The sequence below is a fragment of the Fukomys damarensis genome, unplaced genomic scaffold, assembly GCF_012274545.1.
Source record: "Fukomys damarensis isolate Sample0158 unplaced genomic scaffold, DMR_v1.0_HiC HiC_scaffold_9, whole genome shotgun sequence".
Classification (NCBI taxonomy): domain Eukaryota; kingdom Metazoa; phylum Chordata; class Mammalia; order Rodentia; family Bathyergidae; genus Fukomys; species Fukomys damarensis.
Window position 1 is genome coordinate 29209236 of NW_022900921.1, and position 21562 is coordinate 29230797.

General features: G+C 42.2%; 1 protein-coding gene across 4 annotated transcripts in view; it reads right to left on the bottom strand.

Moving 5' to 3' along the window:
- The window catches only part of LOC104855290 (core histone macro-H2A.1), a 59543-nt gene that overhangs the window by 12615 nt on the left and 25366 nt on the right, over window positions 1-21562 (bottom strand). The window contains exons 2-5 of one of the 4 annotated variants that reach the window (XM_010614087.1): window positions 20592-20698; window positions 19965-20162; window positions 11177-11284; window positions 1560-1650 (exon numbers count right to left, since the gene is read on the bottom strand). In XM_010614087.1, coding sequence (XP_010612389.1) covers window positions 1560-1650; window positions 11177-11284; window positions 19965-20162; window positions 20592-20698 — 504 coding nt within the window. Of the gene's footprint in view, window positions 1-1559; window positions 1651-3301; window positions 3402-11176; window positions 11288-19964; window positions 20163-20591; window positions 20699-21562 lie in introns of all 4 variants that reach the window. The other 3 variants (XM_010614085.1, XM_010614086.1, XM_010614084.1) reach the window with 3 other exon arrangements.

Below are 21562 nucleotides of genomic sequence, written 5' to 3' on the forward strand. Positions count from 1 at the left end.
ATTTCTCTTCTTGTGCCTAGGTGAGATACTTTTGCCCAGGGAGCTTCATAATTTCATCAAACACCTGCGTGGCAGAAGGAACCCAGGCCTTAGTCACTCTCAGCTGAAAAGAAGACAAGCCTTTCCCTGTTCATTTATTTATTTTTCTCCAAATAACCACTTCCCTCCCTGATGGGTTAAGAAAGGAAACATCTTTATCTTAAGCTGCTGGTTTTAGAAGCACTTAAACTCCAAAATCTTGTGAAAGGGGAGTTTAATTGTCCAGAGCCTGATTTCACTTTAGCCTGGCAGACTTGGCAAATCCTGATTTCCCATCCAGTTTGTCTTCCCATTCAAGACCAAAATGCTTAGGAGAGTAATTAGCTCAAATTAGTGTCTGGAGAAGATGGCTAGCAGAAGTCTCTGCTACTGACACAGAACAGAACTGGACAGCCGCCGTGTGCTGAGCTATGGCACATCCCATGTCCAAGACACAAAGTCCTGATCTCTCTGTTGTTCAAGATTAATGGACTCTGCACTTACTAGGAATGTTGGCTTTCTTTTTGGAAGCTATATTTGAGTCCATATTCAATGCTGCTCTCGGTCCCAGCATATCTATATATAAAATCATATATGCACATGTGTGAGACTACACAGCAAGCACCAGTCATGAGACAGGCACAAACAAGGCACCCTTGCCTATATTTCACATAATTCTCATTGTTACTGAGAGATCATGAAGTAAGTGGCTTGCCCAGGCCTCATCACCAGTAGATGGCAAGGCTAGAATTCAAGTTCTTTCTCGCTAGTGATTCTCTTACATTTGGATGCCTACTTATTAAATAAGCTCTTCAGTGTATTGTTAGAGTATGGCATTGATGCCCACACTGCAAATCATCAGCCACAGTACTCAGCATCCCAAGTGCTGCCTTGGCCACCCTTAGCTACTAAGCACTCTGGTAGTTAAATCCACACTAAGCTGCCAGCATGAAACCCGAACAGTGTTTCCTAAGAGCTATCGAAGGACATTTCTTTAAAATGAGGTGTTTTTCATGTCCCTCCAGTCTGAGAACCTGGCATGTGGGAGAGCATTTGGAAAGGGTCTCCTTTGTGCACCTGAGATTGTAGGGCCATATTCAGGAATATGCACGCTTCTGACAAGGAGAGAATTTGGGTGGGAGTGGCGGAGTCCTATGCACAGGCATCTGTGCTAGTCTGTTCTTCAGAGGGCACAGAAGTAGTTTTGAAGGCCACTCAGCCCATCTGGCCCTGTCCTCCCTGCTGCTGAAATATGTGAACCCAGTCTCCAACAAAGCTATTCCTCAAAAGGCAAAAGAAACAATGCTACTGAGCCAGTTCCAAACTAGAAGTGCCCACTAGTGAGCTACACGACAGACCCTGGCTGACAGCTAGCTGTTTTTCCTCAGTTCACAACCCAGGGATAGGAGGCCTTGGGATGGTCAGGACAGCTGGAAGTGTGAAATGAATGCAGCCCTGCATAGCTGTCAAAGGATCAAGCTGTCTGCGGCGGCCGACTGACCATGCACACACACACTCGGCAGCACCCGGCTAGGCATTACCTACTTCACCACCGATGTAGAAGTCATTGTTTGTCGGGTGAACGACAGCATCACTGTCGATCGAGGCAATGTCAGCCTGTACAACTTGCAACTATAACAGGTAAACAAATGTAGATCAACTGTGTTGGACCGAGACCCACGCACAGGCACATTTACTAATGCCCCAATGGCAGGGCTGGCCTACCTGGTCGAGTCCAACATATGAGCCCAAGGGGCAATCAGTCCACGCAGTGTGCGCACATGTGGATGGGAGTAAGGACAGGAGGAGGAGGAATATCAAATGTGACATGTTTAAATTAAACATTTGAATGACAAATCCAAAATAAACACACATATGAGATCATTTCCAAAAGTTAAAAGAAATAAAACAACGAATGCCCCATTTCACTTCGCAAAAGCCTATAAAACTGGCACCCCACTGAGAAGGCTACTAAAACACGGCATCTGCTTTTAAAAAAATGTAGACCATCAGGCCAACCAAAATAACATGTTTCTCCATTTAGTCTATCGTAGTCAATTTGCAGGATTTTGATTTCTATTATAGCAGTCACCATTTTGTCTACCTTTGAGAGACACTGTTGAAACCAAGAAAACTATACATTGGATTGCCTTTTTTCCCCTCAGTAGACACAAATACTTTCCCAGGCCTGACTCTTACTCTTAATAAAATCTTTCATGTATTTCATTAGTAAAAAGTACTTTGGACAGTATCTTTGCTTTTTTTTTTAGCTTGTGACTTTTTTAAAGCATCTTTGTAAGGCAGTTAGAAACCAAGTCCAAGGAGGGCATTTGAGCCCCATGTCCTATATCTTTAGCTGTTTATTCAGTTTATATGAGATGGGCCCAGCCTCTGGAAATAAGCAACTCTCCCACTAAGGACATATGCTGTCTTACAAAAGTGACCAAAGCTGGGCACTAAAGGCACACGAGATATGCTATGGTCAGTGTTAGGGATAATGGTGCCTGTGAGTATCTGCATATTTTGTCCCTGGGCAAGGCTCTGCTCCTAAGAGGACTAGAGTCGTCACTGTGCCATGATCTGATAGCTCATATGAAAAGATGAAACCACAGAGGTGGGATACCTGAAGGGCATCTCTCAGCTTATTCTGAACTGGCTGCCCTCCTGAGTAGGGACTGAATGCCATCATGGCTGGAAGGCAGAGTTTCCTCTCTAGGAACACACTTAGACGGCTCTGCTGTTTCATATCATCCATAAAGGTGACATTCAGTCTTCTACTGTCTTCACTGTAGAAGAGTGTAGAAATGACATTGGGTGATCAGTCTAGGGCAAACCAATCTACTTATGGATGAAAGACTTCTCAATAGTATTAGTGCAGCTTGTCTTTCTTCTCAAGCTTTGTCATTCCTAATAAAGGCCTAAATGGAGAAACTATCATTTTGTAGTTACCTGATTATTTTTCAGTAAAAAATAGAGAAAACAAAAACCACATGTTTTAAAATTCCCCCCAAGTAACCAGCAGTCAGTTTGATCATTATGGAAGAGAATTTAGATGGTAATATTTTGAAATCGAGAGGAAAGTGGCCAATCGTACTCAATGAAATATATCAGACTATTTCCATTTGGAGTTGCTTGAAGTAAATATTCACCTACCCCAAACATCAGTCATGGATTTGTGAATTTGCCTTGACCATTCTGAAATCTGCATAGATGAAAGCCTAAATTCTGGGTTCCATAACTTTTCATCTGACAGCTGGTGGTGCCGAACCCCATCCCCAATTACCTAGGTCATCTTTAAGGTCAATGTCAGCATTGGTAGGATTGATTATGGCCTCCACCTCAAAGCCGGCTAAATTACTGATTTCACTGTGAATAAGGTTCAGCTGAAAAGAAAAGCATGAGGTGGGAAATAACAGGAGAGCCGGCACTTTGCAGAGAAGTATGCCCTGGACATGGGTGAGGGCAGTAGGCACTTACAGTGCACTAGGCAGATGGAACTAGGGAGCTGCTGGCTAACATGAATCCATTTCAAGCAGAAGATTCCAGTGCTGCATGGGGTGCTGAAAGGAAGTAAGCTAGGCAGTGTTCAGAACCTGTGGGGTTATGCTTAGGGCAAAAGGGAAGCACAAGCCACGCTGGACTCAGGGATCAGCTTTCCTTTAGAAAACTTGTGACCTGAGACCGAAGTAAAGCTGCTGTCAAAGTTCAGTATGGAGGGGCAGTGGTGGTATATGTTGACTGTCTTCATCCTTGAGCACTAGGGTAAGGCAGACGTCCTACCTGACTTGGGTAGTAGCTCTAGTAGCTCTGCCCCTGTCTTCCAAGTGGCTGTAGGTTTTTAAGGCTGTTCTCATCACTGTGATTGCTGGCTGGCTGACTCCCCTGCTCTGGTCAGGGTAATAAGTATTGGGAATTGTCTGTTGCTTACTAACATCTAATTTTATGTGCCCACTAGTCAGATTAATTTGTGCTGAAGTTCTGGGAAAACCCAGGAAGAAAACAGCAATTTTTCAGAAAGACAGTGTATCTTTGAAACAGTTTTCACCTCACTGTCAAGTTAGGCTGAGACTCAATGAGCTTATGAGCACTTTGCTTAAATTCTGTTCTTTATGTACTCAAACATCGGGCTGCTTCTGCAAAGATGACTGTCCTCTCCCAGCTGTTCCTCTGTTGTCATGGCAACCCTCTCCTCTAAGCAAGAGAGGAGTTCTGGATTTTGCTGTCTTGGCCATGACTCTTCCTTTTCTTAATGTCCCAGTGCCTGCATGTGCACACTCTTAATGAAGTTGTTCATCCTTCAGTGACATACATTCCTAATAGCTGTAGCAGTGCAACACCTAAGCAGCCCCCAAAGGAACTGGGACCCCAAACCCAGTATCATTCAGGCTGGGAGAGTGACTGTGGCCCATAGAGCAGGAGTCCTCTTAAAGAAGTTGTGTACAGCAACTGGGCAGGCAGGGTCCTGGCAAATGAGCTCCAAGTCGCTTAATTTCTGGGGCCAAATATTTTGCTAAAAAGAAAATCAAACAAAAAAATCTGATACACTAGAATCATGAGAAATTTAAACCCACATATCTGATTGTTATAAGAGTCTATATTCTCAAAAGAGGGGCCTGCTTAAACTAAAAGTCATTCTTTGGGAGAAAGCAGTTGTAGAAATAAATTTGGTCATACAGCCAAGGACTCTGGCCAGGCCTTGCCACAGGGAGGTAGGCCTCATGTTTAGTTTAAAACTCAGAAGAGGAACCAGTTTTCTACATTCAGACTTTCTGGGTTTTAGGTCCTAGCACTGCAGAGTGATTTAAGGGCTACTTACATCCCCAAAGCTGAAGGAAGCCCATTGGGGATCTCAGAGTGAGGCTGCCAGAAGCTCAGGGCCCTGATGCCAGGACAAAAGCACAGAAAAGAGCCAACCAACACAAGGCCAGGTCCTGACTATCATCATCAGGGAGAAGGGTTGTGTGTGTGGGCATGCCTGGGGGCCTTAGGGTAAGTAAGCCAAGTGAGTGCTCAGGATTTGCAACAAGGTGAAGGGTTTGACTGTATTGTTTAGTATTACACTGTACTCCAAGCCAATGCTGTTTATAAAGACTCAAACTAAGCTGATAGTCCCTGCCTCCCCCCCCCCGCCACCAAAAAAAAAAAAAAGAAAAAAAGAAAAGCCCCATAACTATGTGAAGAGGCAGGAAGTTGGTGAGGAAGGCAAAGAGGAACAAAGAAAGAAATGCTTGTGTGGTCAGTACACATTTCAGTATACATCTACAGGATTCCTTTTTTGTTGAAAAAACCATATATGTTTTGTTTTTTCCCTCAATTGCAGATTTTTGGAATTTATACTCAGCTATGTACCTTATTGAAAATACAGCTATTTTATGGGCCCTGATTCAACTAGACAGGAACACCCCCAGTGGCTTTCCTCTGACTCTACTTGGGGGAACCACTCCTCTGTCCAGGAGAATGGATTCTTGCTTGCGGGGGGGACCTGTGTCCTGGCTTTGATGCAATGAGAAATAGCTACAAATAAAGACCTGTTATGTAAAGGTACAAGATCCCAGTAATGAATGAAACTGTACTGTATACCTAGAATGTACCAATAAATTCAAATAAAAAAATAATTACTGTATTATATTACAAATACAGTATTTTATATGATGTTAAATACAATTTTTCATTAATAGTATTATTACATTCTTTTAAAACCATAACTAATGTTCACATCAAGAAAAATAGGTAATTACAAAATTATGTTACTAAAGCAGAATTATGTGTTTAAGTCTAGCTAAATGTACTCTCCCATCTGAAAGATTTATAAAATACAAACTTACCACACAGAAATGCTCTTTTAAAATGTATAATCAATGTCCACTTAGAAATTCACCAGGAGCTGCACCATCCTGGGCTCCCTGTACCTACTTACTCCCAGAGCAGCACATGCCATGTTCTGACTCTAGAATACTGGCTAACTCTTCCTGTCCTTCAAGATTCAGATCAGTTACCACTCACTACAATTTGCATGTCATTAACCTTGGAAACTACCTATACTGCACCATCTGTGTGTGTGTCCATTTTCTAAATTGATCTGAAAGTCATCCATTTGTTTGTTTCTTCCAGTGCCTGTGATGTAGCTGCCCATTAAATGGTAGTTGAAGAAAAAACAAAAACAAAAACAAAAACTCAGTTTCTTGAAAAATCCCAGCTCTTTCTAGACTCAATGCCTTCCCTTCTGACCAAAGGCAGCCCCACTCTTAGAAGCAGACTACCACACCTTAGGCAGCCATTACTCCTCAGCACTGGTAATTTCTAGCCAATCAAGTGCTGTTTTACCCTCTCACCTACATGTGAAGATGAAGGCTAGAGTTGAGATTATCCAACTATGTTATGTGCCAGGGCTCAGATGACGTTTTTAAATTGTGGGGCTGTGCTACAAAATAGTTTTGCTGCTATAAAATATGTAAATGTGTAATTTTTTTTTTAATCCTCTGAACCAGAAAGCACATTTGGGATGGGCAAGGGGCTGGGGAAAGAAGATGATAAATTGATTCAGGCCCTTTGGAAAGAGATAGGTAATTTACTTGGCTTAGGAAGGGTGGACCTATGAGCAGAGGCAAAAAGTAAAATGATCAACAGTTAATCGTCCTAGACAGAAAAGAAAACCTGTGAGCACAAGGTGCAAATAGGCCACAGGCCACATATACACAAGTCTGGAAAGGATCCTACAGTCCAGCTGGTCACACATGAATAGGAGTGATAGGGACAAGACAAATGCCAAGTCATAGGAAGCCTCCTCTCAGCCAAAGGACATCTGGTCCCATGAAGAATATGGCAGAGGATCACATGGCAGAGGCATTTGCAGATCACAGTCGGGTTGATGGGTAACTGTAAAAACTCCCAAGAATAGTCTGATTTGCCAGAAAGGACTATCATTAGTGGTTTCAGCATTTGAATAAGGTGATTACTTCTTTGTCTCATTATTTGGAAAGGTAGAAAATTTTAATTTAAAGCAGGTATAAAGGCTGTTGGGCACTGGAGACAGTGACCACAGGGAATGCTAAATAGAGTAGAAGGGCAACCCTCTGGTGTAGAGTTGGGAGAAAGGGACTTAGCCCAGAAAATGTCAAGATTTTTTCTACCACCAGAGCTGATCATTTACTCTCAAGTGGTTTGGTTGTGGCAAGTCTCTGATGTCTGCTATACCCAAGCCTTTCTTCTAGCGGTTATGTTCACATTAACAATGAACATAAAATATCCTCAGATATAGCTCTGAGATGAAATGAGTATCACTTCTAGCAGGGCAAATGGAAGTGCCAGAGCTCAGAAGCTAGGTCCTGGGCCTGGCTTGGATTTGGGTGGCTCATTGCCAACTTAGCCTTACCTGGCCAGGAAGCTGGCACCCACCATGGAGGGCAGGTCAGGAGGCAGTTTGTCACCAGTGACAGGGAAGAAACCAGTAGCCTGGAGCTACTGAATGGACATGTAACCTGCCTTGACCTGACCTACTTGGCTAATGGAAATAGTACAAGCCTTAAAAAAACAAACAAACAAAAAAAAAACTGACAAATTCAATTTTAGGAAATGCAAGTGACTGTAAAAGCTTATCTAAGTGATATGTTAGGTCTGACTATAATTCTTAAATTTTGGGGTCCCTCATAAAGGACAAATAAATAAGGCTGGCTGGCCTCATTCCCTGTGCTAGCTTCTAGAATGTAATTTTCCTGCTTCATGTCTACTTCTACTAATGGAGAAGAAAAGGGAGGTGTCTTCCACAGAAACCCTTGTAGATTTCTCATGTACCATGTTTTCCCTGGGGTTCACTTGGGCTCACTACTGCCCTCACATCTGTGCTATGTTGTGTAACCTGCATGCATCCCCAGCCTGAATTCCTACACAAGTCCTGGATCTGGCAGGGGCCCAAGTTAGATTGCTGGCTAGAAAGTGACTCAGAAAGATAAAAATATGTAAGGGCACTGCAGGAAGCCAGCAGCTGAGCTGTTCTATTTGGCTCTAACACTCTCCTGGATCTGCCTCAGACGCGAGTAGTGAAGAGGTAGGTGAATGACTCCTCCCAAATTGCTGCTTCAGAGCTCTTTTAGCTCAGTGTGTCCCAGCCTCAGGGGAATGGGGACAACACTCCAGTGCCCCACACCTGCCTGTCTCTAATGGTCTCTGGTGCTGGGGCCAGGATCTTGACCATATGGGAGACAGGGAGATGCATCTAGACTCTCAGACTGCCTTCCTAATTGCTTCAAAGAACACTGACTTCACCAAGAAACCTAAATCATTTACTACCATTGACAAAGATTTATAGATATACACATTGGAAGTGGTTTTTTTAAAAAATAAAGCCATCAGGTTTTAAAACTTCTGAAAAAAAGGCTGAAAATCTTCATTGAACCTCAAAGCAAAAACATTTAAGTTGATTCAGATTCACAGCACTGTTTTCTTTTTAAAAACAATTCAGTGATGTGTGTGAATATTAGGTAAAATCATACAGCAATGAGCGTGATTAGTCTTGAGGCTACAGCCTGTGAAATACATCATTAACAACAACAATTAGATCATAGGCTCCTAAGCCCTTGCCATTTCCTCCTGTGAGTAGCTTAGCAACCATGCCTTACAGGGCCATAGAAAGCACAATATCACCTTTCTCCAGCCCAGCTTGCTTGCAATATTCAAGCACAGGTTTCCTTGTCCCGGACGGATAAGTAGGATTCATAGAGCACAGGGTACCATACAGTCATCATTCTAATGTCCCTTTTTTGAAACATTTCCTAAAATCCAAATCAAAATTAATGTCTTTTAAATATACTTTTGTGTACGATTTTATGTCATTTTATGATGCTTACCTGCTTTGCACTATATGCTATGCTTTTCACCTGACATTAATAGCCAATAAAGGGCCTCAAGGTACTATTTCAAAATAATGCTCTGAAATATAAATGCTCACTCCATCTCACATTGCAGGGTACAGGGTTCCAGAAAGGACAATAGCACTCAGCTTCTAATCTAGGCTGCCTTGAAATTCTTTATTCTGTGAAGCTACACTGGGGAAGTAGTTTCCTCTGAGAAGTGGGAACTTCTTCCTGGGTGCATGAGTCCTGGCTCATTATGCCACAAGCACATTTAACAGGAAGGGCAGTTTCATGGTAGCAAGGAGGACAGAATGCAAGATAGGACAGAAGGCTGGCTGGAATATCTGGGTCAGCACTCAGCTCACTCTCTAATAGCTGACCACCTTCCACTGGCTGCAGCCCAACCAATCCTCAATAAAAGCCAAGCTACTCAACAGGCACATTAGTTGCCTGTCCATCCCACTGCTTTCATTCTCATTAGGTGATATATCTGTAAATTATTGTCAATACTTTTCCATGGAGTTTTGGACTCTCTCACGCAACCCTGAGTCGAGTATAGTCAACATTAGCCTGTCAAGTGGCCTGAGACAGGAATGCCTAATAGGAAGGAAAACTGTAGAAGCCAGCAAGGTGCCAGCATCCTTTAGTAGGGCTCCCAACCACATAGTCCAGACACTGACCTGATCCCATTTTTAAGAAGTGCAGCATAACAGGAAAGGTATGTTTGTACATGGGCATTTGTATACCCCAGTGCTAATATTTGAAACTATGCAAGTGCACCCAACCATGGAGTGTGAGTTCTGATCTGAGGGTGGCTCTGGGTTGCCAGCTGGAGGAAGCCAGAACACAAGGAGGGGAGAGGCCAGGCCAAGGTGCCCAAGGGAATCTGGGGGCAGGAATAAAAGTGGCCCAGGGGCTTAACTGTCCTACCTGCTTAATAGGCCTCCAAGTCCTGGTGAATGAGTGTTAGAGATTTTCTTCATTTCTGGGAATTGAACTGGCCTTCCCACTGAGCTATGTCCCCAACTCCTGTTTTTTAACAATTTTTTTCATTAAAAATTTTTTTCTTTTACTTTGAAACAGGGTTTGAGTCACTAAATTTCCAAGGTTGAGCTCATATTTGCAATCTTCTTGTCTATGGCTCATATTAGGGATTTGGAACATGGAAGATAGTCCTAAGTGGTGGGAGTTTTTCAGATGCAACAGAAGCAATTTGGATGACAGGTACTCTAACTTCCATTCTACCACCTGTAGGACATGTTAAAGATGTGAAAGTAGACTCATGTGGTTGCCTTCACTGCTAGGTTGAATTTTTTTAATTTAGAAAAAAAAAAACCTTTCAGAGCCCCAGACCTTAAGATGACAACTAGAGCTGCTTTTTGTCATATAGAAAACTGCACATGAAATACAGATAATGGTTACAAAATGTAAACAGCGATGGTTAGATTCTGGAACACAGTCACCACAGGAATTGCATCATAAGAGACTGAGTGCAATTAGTGACAGGAAGCGGGAGGGCTTGGGGGAAACTTTCGATGGTGTGAGCAAGAGAATCATGTCACTGTGATGCAAAAGAAAATTGATAGTGAGGAGCTAAAAATGATGCAGCTTCTGAATCATATTGCTATCATCTTCAAACTAAACAAATTTACATGGAAGGTCAAATTCAGTCTTTTCATTTTTAAAATTAGAATAAAAAATTAAACTTAATTGTCTTTCTCCTCATCCCCATTTTTTTGGTGTTAATAAAGAAATATTAACTCTCAACTTAAAAGCTTTTGCATCATTTTTATTTTCAATAAAAGTGAATCATCTTTTACAAAACCATGGTGTCCTGGCAAAGTTGCATCACTGGGATGGCTGAAAATATATTGCCCATGGTTAAAAACAAACAAACAATTGGCTTAAAGAGTCATCTGGTAGTTCACTGAAGAAACCCCTGGTGTACCCATTAATATACTTGAAAACAATCCCAATCCCTGGGGACCAGATCTGGGGGCTCTACCTTCAATGCCCATCGGAATAGGGGGGCTGCCAGCTAGATCCTTCCTCTTGCACAACTTGTGCTATCTGATGACCTGGTTATCCCACACAAATGGCTGCTTCCCCAGCCCCAAAGGTACTCATCCCCCATGGGAGCCTCTGGCCTTCTTTAGCACTATCTATTCTTTACTACTCTGCCCTCTCTAGGGCCATTCCAAAAGTCCCCTGATGCTCTGTCCACACATTGGGCCAGGAGTGACCCCCAGGACACTCCCCCCTTTCAGTCCCTCCCAAGGCTCTGGAGTGGGCTGAAGTTATCTGCTTACCTTCTGGCCAAGGAAGAGGCTCTTGGTGGAGAGGACTGTGAAGCCATCTGCTGGTGTTCCCTCTGTTGTGCTATCAGCACTGGCTGCCTTGCTGACTTCTCCCTGTTTCTTCTTGGATAAATAGAAGAGTCAGAATGTCGGCTGCATGGGCAGAAGCCACATAAGGCTGGGCTTGGTTAACAAGGAGGCAGCTTGCAGGCCTTTCCCATGATACTCAAAAGAATATGGGAAGCTAAAGTACAACCAGCTCTGATTTAGAACAGAGCCATTTTCATAAATTCAAACCAAGTAAATATCTTTCAAGATAACTGCACATCATTCAAGTTCAAGAAAAAAAAACCTTCTGGGCCAGGGATTTAGCTCAGCGGTTCGGTGGCCTGCCTTGCAAGCGCAAGGACCCGAGTTCAATCCCCGGTACCAAAAGAAAAGAAAAGAAACCAAGGACCCAATCCTCCAATCTTCACCACCTGGGAGAGGTCCTTGTCCATTTTCCTTCATAAATGCAGCTGTGGAGAAGATGTACATGGTGGTTGTTGGTGTTCCCACCCCAAAGTGGCATGGGTCTTGGCATGCTGTTCAGATTTCTCCCCACTGTCAGATATTCAGACACACACACATGTGCCTTAAAGTTGGCCTTGGGTGGGGGGTGCACATGGCACTGGAAATTTTAAATAAACCAATCTCCAGACCCTTATCTTTTTCAAGTGTTTTCTCCTACACCTAATGGGGTGCTGGAAGCAGGCTGGGATCCCTCCATAGCCACCCTGTTTCCACATCACAGAGTGAACACTGGTAGTGCCCAACACTTTCAGGAGGGGCCTGTGCATATTTCTGTTAAAGATGAAACCTGCATTACAACAAGTGGATATTTGGCTCATTTGGGGATGTTGTGCATTCAGATATACTGTAGAGGGAGGATAATGGGAACAATGGTGATTTTTTTGTTTAGATACTTCATCCCCCCCAATTATCAAAAAGTACATTACTCCTGTGCAGGGGGCCCAGTGGAAACAAATTAAGAAAGAAGGAGTATATTAATATAGATGTCCATGCCTTCCTGGAAAGTAAGCCAGGACAATAAATTCAGAGCAAGACCTGTGCACTTCCTACTTGCCTCATTAGTATTCAAATTCATTAACATTAGCATATTAACAGTTTTACTTACATGGAAAAATAGTATCTAATCTGATGATTGTCTTAACAATAAGGACTGCTTTGCTAATTTTCTATAAACAAGCTACTAAATCTGAGGGTTCAGGTTTTTGATATAAATAAGAGAAAAAGCATTTTACCAAGAAACATACTGGCAAAGATACATTAAGATTATCACTATTTTTATTCCCTAATACTTTCAGTGTAACGATTCTGACATCATAAAAGAGAAACAAATAAAACAAGAATTCATGGAAGACCTTAGTAAGCTTTCCTTGATAAATTTTCCAGGAACCAAGAAAGGGAAATGTTGGCTAAGTCAGCCTTGCACACTCAAGTATTTTTAAATCTTCATTTTCTAACCAGAAGAAATATCTAATTGAGTTAATATCTGAGAGACCACAGAAAAACAGATTGATAAAGTTTAGTTAATAGTAAAGTATCAATGCTTAGTTGTAACTATATGTACCATCATTTGTAAAATGTTAACAGGGAAATTGGGTGAAAGATATTTAAGAACTCTCTGCACTATCTCTATAATCCTTCTATAAATCTAAAAACTACTATAAAATGTTTGTCAAATTAATGAAAAATTGCTGTATGAATATTGGCATATATCAGAGTACATGGGACTGAGGAGTGTTGTCATAACAAAAAACTTTGTACATTGGCATTTAATTACTTTAATGAACAGATAGATATTCCAGGCACTTTATCTATAAATAGAATGCTTAACTTGTCTCACTTTAGCTAAAAAGTACAATCATCTTAAAATACTAAACTGAGAAAAATATAATCCCTACCCACCCCAAAACACTTTTATTAATAAAAAATTTACTTTCTCCTAAATTTGTAATCCATTTGTTGATATCTGATCAAGTGTGTATTTTTTTTTTTTTTTGAGACAGGGTCTAACTATGTAGTTGAGACTGACCTGGAACTCACTATGTAGCACAGGCTGGTCTCGAACTCACAGCGATCCTCTTGCCTCAGCCTCCTGAGTGCTGGGATTACAGGTGTGCACCACCACGCCTGGCTAAAGTGTGTATTCTTAAATATCTAATCCTGTGGAATCCATATCATTTAGTGCTTTTATAAAAGGTCATAATAAATTTTTTAATAAACTGGAATTTATATACATTATTTTTGTAGCAGAAATTAATAAAATGCTATAAGAATGTACTACAGTAGAATAAGTGTGGTACAAATGATATAATATAGAAAGAATATAAATGTTATGCTGGGATTAGGTGTGCACCACCACGCCTGGCTAAAGTGTGTATTCTTAAATATCTAATCCTGTGGAATCCATATCATTTAGTGCTTTTATAAAAGGTCATAATAAATTTTTTAATAAACTGGAATTTATATACATTATTTTTGTAGCAGAAATTAATAAAATGCTATAAGAATGTACTACAGTAGAATAAGTGTGGTACAAATGATATAATATAGAAAGAATATAAATGTTCCAACTATCAAAAACAATTTTTGTGTATTAGTTAAATGGATGATGTGTATCAAGTCAGTGTTTAGATTTCATTGGATACATTTAAATAGATAAGAAAAGTGTTTCAAGTGTTAATAATTACAGCCTACCAAAATTTTTATCCTTTTCTTAAATGTGTATGATACAAGAATTTTTAAAAATTCTTTTAGGAGGTACCCAAGCAAACCACTGCTCTACTCTGTGCAGTGCATCACCCTGCATACAGGAGGTGCTCAGGGGCCAGCGATGTAGCTCAGTGGCACCGTGCCTGCCTGTCAAGTGCAAGTCCTGAGTTAGAACCCTGATGCCACAAAACAACAACAATAAAAACAAAACCAGGAGGTGCTCAGTATTTTTTCAGGAATGTGATGAATGTGTACCCACCAGGGAATAAGCAGATTAAGAATTTAGTGCTTTTAATAAGAAAGCCCTCAATGATGGCAAACCTTTTACAGTTTTCAATGATAAAGCCTGCCACTGCATGCATGCCATAGGTTTGCTACCGCTACGCCTAGCTCATAGGGTTTCAGCAATCAGGCAGTCAGAGCTGTCAAAGTGGCAACAAGGAGGCATTCAAGAATCCTGTGCCCAATACAATCCAGCAACCACTTATGCAGCAAGTTCTTAGGTTTAAACTGCAGTGATGCTGGTAGTTCTCAGCAGTAGTTCACTAAAGCTATTGGCCCACTCACCCGAAGAACACAGGGGCTTCTGACAAGGAAGTGGTTCATGGTCATAGGACATACAAGTGATATGTTTGAACTCTGAAGTTCTGCATTTGAATGCTGGCTCTGCCAGCTGTATGATGTTAGGAAAAATTTTCACCTTTCCTAATCCTTAGATTCTCATTTGGAAAATGATATTAAGACCGGGGAACTAAGCTGGGTGTGGTGGCACATACCTGTGATTCCAGCTCTCCAGAGGCCAAGGCAGGAGGATTGCTCTGAGTTTGAGGCCAGCCTGGGCTACATAGAGAGTTCAAGGACTGCCTGAACTTTTAGTGAGATCCCGTCTCAACCCTCCCCTACCCGCAAAGACTGAGGAACTGATTACATATGTGGCTGTGACAGTGAAGGCAGTACTATAAAGCATTGTAGAGAGAAAACAAGCTGTTTGATCTTGGTACTCTGCAGCCTATCTACTTGCAAAGAACTTCCATCTCCTCTGTTCAAGATTCCTATCCCATGGAGTATTAGGGATAATTAAGCTCAGCACACTTGTCCTGTAAGACACTACTGCATTCAAATCATAACAGTGTCTAAGTTTTCCATAAAGCCCATTGTTTGAATTTATGTCCCTTTCTACCATTTGGGCATTAAAATGTCCTTTGTTTTATGGAGTGATATTAGGTAGTAGATTCTTTGTCTCATTCCAGCTCATCAAATTCCAAATCAATTGGATTTTTAGAATTTTATATTCTTGTATAAATGCAGAAGTACCCCATATTATACATGCATCCAGCTTTTTTTCGAGCAGTAAAAAATCTAGCAGGGCAGAATCAGCCTGCAAAAGGATCTGTTGAACTGAGTGTCCAGAAATGACTTACGTGCAATTGTCAACCCAAGTTAACCTATGCCTTGCCTATGCAGATGTCTAAATCATGTGAAGCTTCATTAAAAGGCCAGCAGAATTTTTGTCAGGATGACATTTTCTCAAGAAAACCAATTCCTTTCTTTGGCATTCCCTGCCAGAACACTGATCAATATGCAACTTAAATGTTTATTCCTCAGAATAGAGATGCTCTACCAAAATTATCCTGGGTTTTTAACCAGGCAGTAAGAAGCAAGCATATTTTTATGACCTATGAGGGGTGGTGCTCACACAGGGATGGGTAAGGCTTAGGGATGCTACAGGGTTGTTTGAAAACCCCCAGGTCATTTTTTGTCCAAATTGTTGGCAAAAATTCTGCTTAGAGATTCCCTAAAGATTATCCTATGTTTCTTAGTAAACACTCTGTTGGGGTCTTAACCCCAGGGATTTAGGTGTAATTGTTTCCCTGAGCCTTAGATAGTTTATTATATGCATCTGAAAACCTTATATTGAGAAGAGCTCCCCGACATCCCCCACTGCCAAAGGTGACTATGCTACAGAAATATTAGGGACTCCATAGGCAAGGCCTGTTGAGTTCTGAGAAGAACCAGGCATGTTCCCACTTCAAGGCCATTTGCCAGTCTTCTGACAGAAGCCCTCTTCTCCCAGACACTTGAAAAATCCAGTACCTTACTCTGTCAGATCTCTGCTCACGTGTCACTTTACAAGATAGTCTCACTTGACTACTGCCTTTGCCAGCACACGCATTCATATTTGTTGCAGAAGTTACTCTCTCCCACCTATAATGTATCTGCTCCTCACTGAGAACTTGGGGAGGGCCAGTACTTTGTGTTCACTGCCAAACCGCCTCTACTCTACTGATGCAGTAGTGTATATGGATTCAAATACTTGTCACATGAGTGTTTTCTTCTTTAAGCAATTCAGTATCGCAAGTTAAAATAAGGTGGTATTTGAAATTTATCAATGGAGTTAAATACCCTATAAGTGAATTACAGGCCTCAAGGTTAAAAATACACTCACTCTGTCGAGCAAATTCACTTTGAAGACCTTATCGTATAGATATACTTGCATATGAACCCAGAGACCCACATACAATGAGTCACTCTGGCACTATTTGTCAGAATGAAGAACAAAAACAATCTCAAAGTTCATTCTTAGAGGACTGGTTATGTGGGTTTCTCACTCTATGGATATGACTACAAAGCAGCCTATGAAGTACTACAGCAGTGATACATGCAGAAATATGGAAGAAGTAAGAGCAGTAATAGCTACCACTGTCAGACATTATTCTAAGCACTTTATAGGAATTCTCTTAAGACAACCACCATGTGTAATAGCTCCATTCTACAGACGAGGAAAGTGAACACCAGAGAAGTAACTTGCCAAGATCATAAGCTAGAAAATGGCAAAACTGAAATACAATGCCAGGAGGCAGGCCCCAAAGCTTCTACTTTTAGCTATTTTGCTATATTGCCAAATCAGTAGGTCACATGATTAATATATTTTTAAATAGGTGAGATGGAGAGAGATTTGCATATCTATATTCATAGACTTTAAAAGATGCATAAAAATTCAATACAGAGACTGTGATGGGAACAAGAAGTTATTTAGTGTATACTCTTTTGTACTGTCAAAACTCTTAACCACATTACCTATATAAAAACATTATGCAATGTGCATAGCCACTGAATTCTAAGGCTGGAATGAACCCTATTATTTTATGGGGTTGGGGTAGACTTAGGCACAGAGATGGGAACAGACTTACCTAAGGCCACCCAAGTAGGAAGAAGGGCACATCCAGGACTCTGGACTCTCAGACCCTCAAACCCCTGAAGGGTTTGTTGCCTTCTCTAACCTTTTCCACCACAGCTGACTCAGCTGTTACAACAAGATTTTCAATACCTTCAAATTATACAGAATTGGGGGTGGGAATGATTTGGAATTCCAGTGTTGACACTTGAAAAATACCAACTCCCTTTTACTACAAGTGCTTTAGCATGTTACTAAGGCTTTCCCTGCATGTCCCTGAAAAGGTTATTTTCAGAATGCTCCATTTAAACCTGGAGATGTAGGGTTCTCTGCTGTTTCTGGGAGCTGACATCACAATTTACATTAAACAAATGTTTTGAAAATTAGCTGTTCACAGTTCCAATTTCAGCTTCCCCTAGGGTTTAATGTTAGCCAAATACTCATACAGTAAGCAGACAATGTGTTTTATTGTGTGGAAGAAAAACAGACCACCATCACAGACTTCCTGCTTTTGCAATCAAGGAAAAAGTTGAGTGTTCAAGTGATTATTGGCATATGGTTATTAGAAACACCGAGTTCCAAATATAGCTACTAGGAGTTAAAGACATATACTCCCTATATTTCAAGTCCAAAAGGAAAGGCAAATTGGAAAGTTCAGAAAGTCATAGCGCAAAATCTACAAGGGAAAGACTAAGGTCACCAGGGAACAAGGCTCAGCCTGGGTTGCTGGTATGCTGGTGTCTCACAGATGTGCTCAAATATCACAGACAGTGCGTGCCTGAAAGAAGGCAGTGGCTTGGGACATAGCCAAAGGAAGAACCAAGCCAAAAGCACAGTTCTGCCCCTGCTGGTCTCTAGCGCTAAGCACAAAGGACTCAGCCCTCACTTTATGAACAGACAGGCCCCTAAAAGTCTATTTTCAAGAGATTATAGGTTTGGCATCTCTGTCTTTGTGAAGGAAGGGACAAGAAAAAGAAAGTAGGTGGGATGGGTAGGGGAAGGGTAATAAGGGAAAAGAAAAAAATGTGAGATAATGAAAAGATGGAAATAAAGTGTTTGTAGATGGGGAGGGGAGGAGGGGGTGAAGGGAGGGCAGGGGTAAGGGGAAAAAATGAGAACCAAGACTTGTCATGTAGAGGTACAAGATCCCAACAATGAATGTAACTGTACTGTATCCATAAAATGTACCAATAAACTCAATTAAAGCTAAAAAGAAAAAGAAAAAGAAAGGAAAAATAGAAGGAAAAATGGAAACAAAGCGTCTGTACATAGGGGGGGGCTAAACGGGGGAGTGAGATAAAATAAAATTTATTTTAAAATAGAAAAATAAAAATAAAAGGTTGCACTAGCACTTTGCCCCACCCTCCCTGCTCTGTCCCTCTCCCAACTGTAAATGTTGGAAGGGGGAAAGGAACAGTTCAATCTGCTAATTTTATAGTTAGCAGGAATGAGTAATGGAGTATTCTGTGAAGTCCCTGCCTGGTTGCCCCAGCCTCCTCCAGGACCTGTGAGTGGGCTAAAATGCAAGTGTGTCTGGAAATAACACAGGGGCAGCTCTTCAAGATCAGGTTTCTTTCTGAAAGAGCTGGGAGAGATTCTGTGCCTGGGGTGGATGGTGTGTTGGCAAAAGGAATTTAGATTTTATTTCCAGCAGAATCTTTTTTTGCACCCAGGCAGCCATGCAAGGATATACAACCTCTTCCACCTTAATTAAAGAAGTGTGAACAGAGGGAAAAGGTGAGATGTCAAAGAAGTTTTCCCCACCTGGAATGAAAGCCAGGCTCTAAGGAGGGGCTGCTGGAAGGACCTCAGTTCAGTTGGTCATGGTCACCTCAGAAGGTATCCCCACTATCCCAGCCAGAGAACGAGGGAGGCAGATCTGGGTTCGTATAGGAAGAACTTCCAGATGCTGCATCATCAGAACCCACAAGGCCCTTCAAGGACTTCTTACAAGACAGAAAGGTCATCTCCTGCCACAGCAATGTCCTCCTAGTTGGTGACCAGAAGGAAGAATGCTTAGGGGGTGCCTCAGGGAAAGGCAACCTTCAAAGACCAGGCTATAATTACATGGTCCCTTCCTTGTTGGCACCAAAGACTGTCACAACAGCTGAAAGGCCAGGAAGCAGAGTCACAAAAAACATGAGGTTCCGATTACCTGTGGTTTCTTGTTGGTGCTCAGATAGATGAGCAGGGTGCTACACCCTTGTGCTGTGAGGCTAATACTTGGGATGTGCTGGCCTTGCTCACCCAACATGTCATTGGTCACACTGATGAGGGCGTTGCCCTCACCACAAAAAAAAATCATCTAGAACCTTGCCTTCAGTCCAACTTAGGCCCTGAAGGAAGCATCTAAATGATGCATCTATTTTCCTGCTTGACAGAAGCTATTATTCTAAAAGGAAGACAATGTACTGCTCCTACTGGAGCATGCCCTAAGGATGACATGCAGCCATGACAGCACAATGTGAGTTCTGCAACTCGGTACCAGGGTACCATGCACCAACCCCTCTGAAGACTGGATGTTGACTATCCTGTAGCACAGGTATGTGCATGTCCTTGGGAGGATGGCACAGAGGCTAGCCCACCCAGCCTGGGGCTATCATGGCACATCATCCATCTACCTTACCCATGGAGGGTTCTGGCCTCCAACATGTCCAAGCTGAGGGTGACTCTCCTGATTGGTCACTTCAGCTGGACTAGTCTGTCTGACCAACTCCACACCTTCTTTCCTCATCCCACTCAGCCCACTGGTGGGATGAGCCCTGGAAGAGGGTGCAGAGGTCCCTTGTGATCCATTTATCTGCACCTCACCCTGACCATCCTACATATCCTTGCCAGGTCACATACCTTGGATTTTCGAGCCCCTTTCTTTCCTCCTGCTTTCTTAGAAACAGGCTTCTTCTGGGATGGAGACTTGGCCTTTTTGGCTGGGGGTGGTGTGATGATGGCTTCCAATTTTCCTTTGGATCCTCGCTTCTTTGCTAGCAACTCAGGGTGAATGTTCGGTAACACTCCTCCACTGGCTATGGTCACTCCTTTTAGCAGCTTGTAGGAAAACCAAAGTAGCAGATAGTCAGCTTGACTGCCTTGATCCTGACCTTCGAGAGGTCACCCCTGCCTGTACATGCTCTTGGTTCTGGTTGGTATAGCTCCTGCCTCCACAGTACCTACAACATGCTGGCAGGACTCAGGTCCACTGCACAGAGATCAAGTTCTCCAAGTCCCTAACTGGAATGCAATTTGTATCATATCATTCCTCCAGAGAGAGCCAAATACCTTGTTCAGCCCATTCTGCCCCAACTCCCAGTGAGGCCTTGAGGAAAAGCTGCCAAGGGAGGTAGTGTAGTTGTTTATGGTCCAAAATGCTTTTTGCCAGCCAGCCAGCCAACCACTACAGCTTGGCAAATTGTTCTGCTTCTTGGGTAGTCTGATAGAATGCTCCACTGTCTGGGGGTGAAAGAGAGAGCTCTGTACCTGATTCAACTCTTCATCATTGGCCACAGCCAGCAGGATGTGCCGAGGTGTGACCCGTCCCTTCTTATTGTCTCTTGCTGCATTGCCAGCCAGCTCCAGGATCTCCGCTGTGGAGGCAGAAAAGAGCATGTGGTCATATCAGAGCATCAGAAAGTGCATGTGTCCCCAGTCTTCCCATTCTTAGTGCTGCCTGAGGCCAATCACGGAGGTGTTCAAAAGCCAAGATGAATGAGACCTAGGAGGCCCCTGGTCAAACCCATTTGTTTTTGGAGAGAAAAGAACTGAGGCTAGGAAAGAAGAGACAAGGGGCAGGTCACTCAGTAAGTAAAGGGTAGGGAGATCTGAACCTAGCTTCAGCTCCCATCTCCTAGAAAGGGCCTGGCACTAGTGCTGGGAGCGTGGGCACAGTCAACCTCATGGAGGCAGCAGTGTGACCTGTCTCCAATAATGAATACATCATGGGTTTGCAGGGCCCAAGAGGAGAGCCTTGAAAAACCTTTGCTGCTGAAATCAAACTTGAATGCCTATACATTTGAATTCAAAACTAGAAGGATATGACTGGACTCTCTACAAAGTCAATGTTATAGCAACATAGAACAAAAGTGGTGGGGGCCTTACTGACTTAAAAAGGCCACAGAGATATAAAAGCCAAATACAATGTTTCACTCCTTCATGGGATCCTCCAAGTCATTCTGGAGACAGCTGAGGTGGTTTGTGTATGGACTGGGTATCAGACACTAGGAAATTAATGTTTCTAAGTGTGATAATGGTAGTGCCATTCTTTAGGGTAACATCCTTGCTTTTAAAAACTCATATTGAAGAACTAAGGGTAAAGCATTATGATGTCTGTTCATAGAGCAAAGCAAATGTGACAAAATGTTAACAGTTGTTAAATCTAACTGAGTAAGACTTTTCCTCTTTCAGGAAATCCTGTCATCTATAATGTGGATGAACCTGGACTTTATGGACCT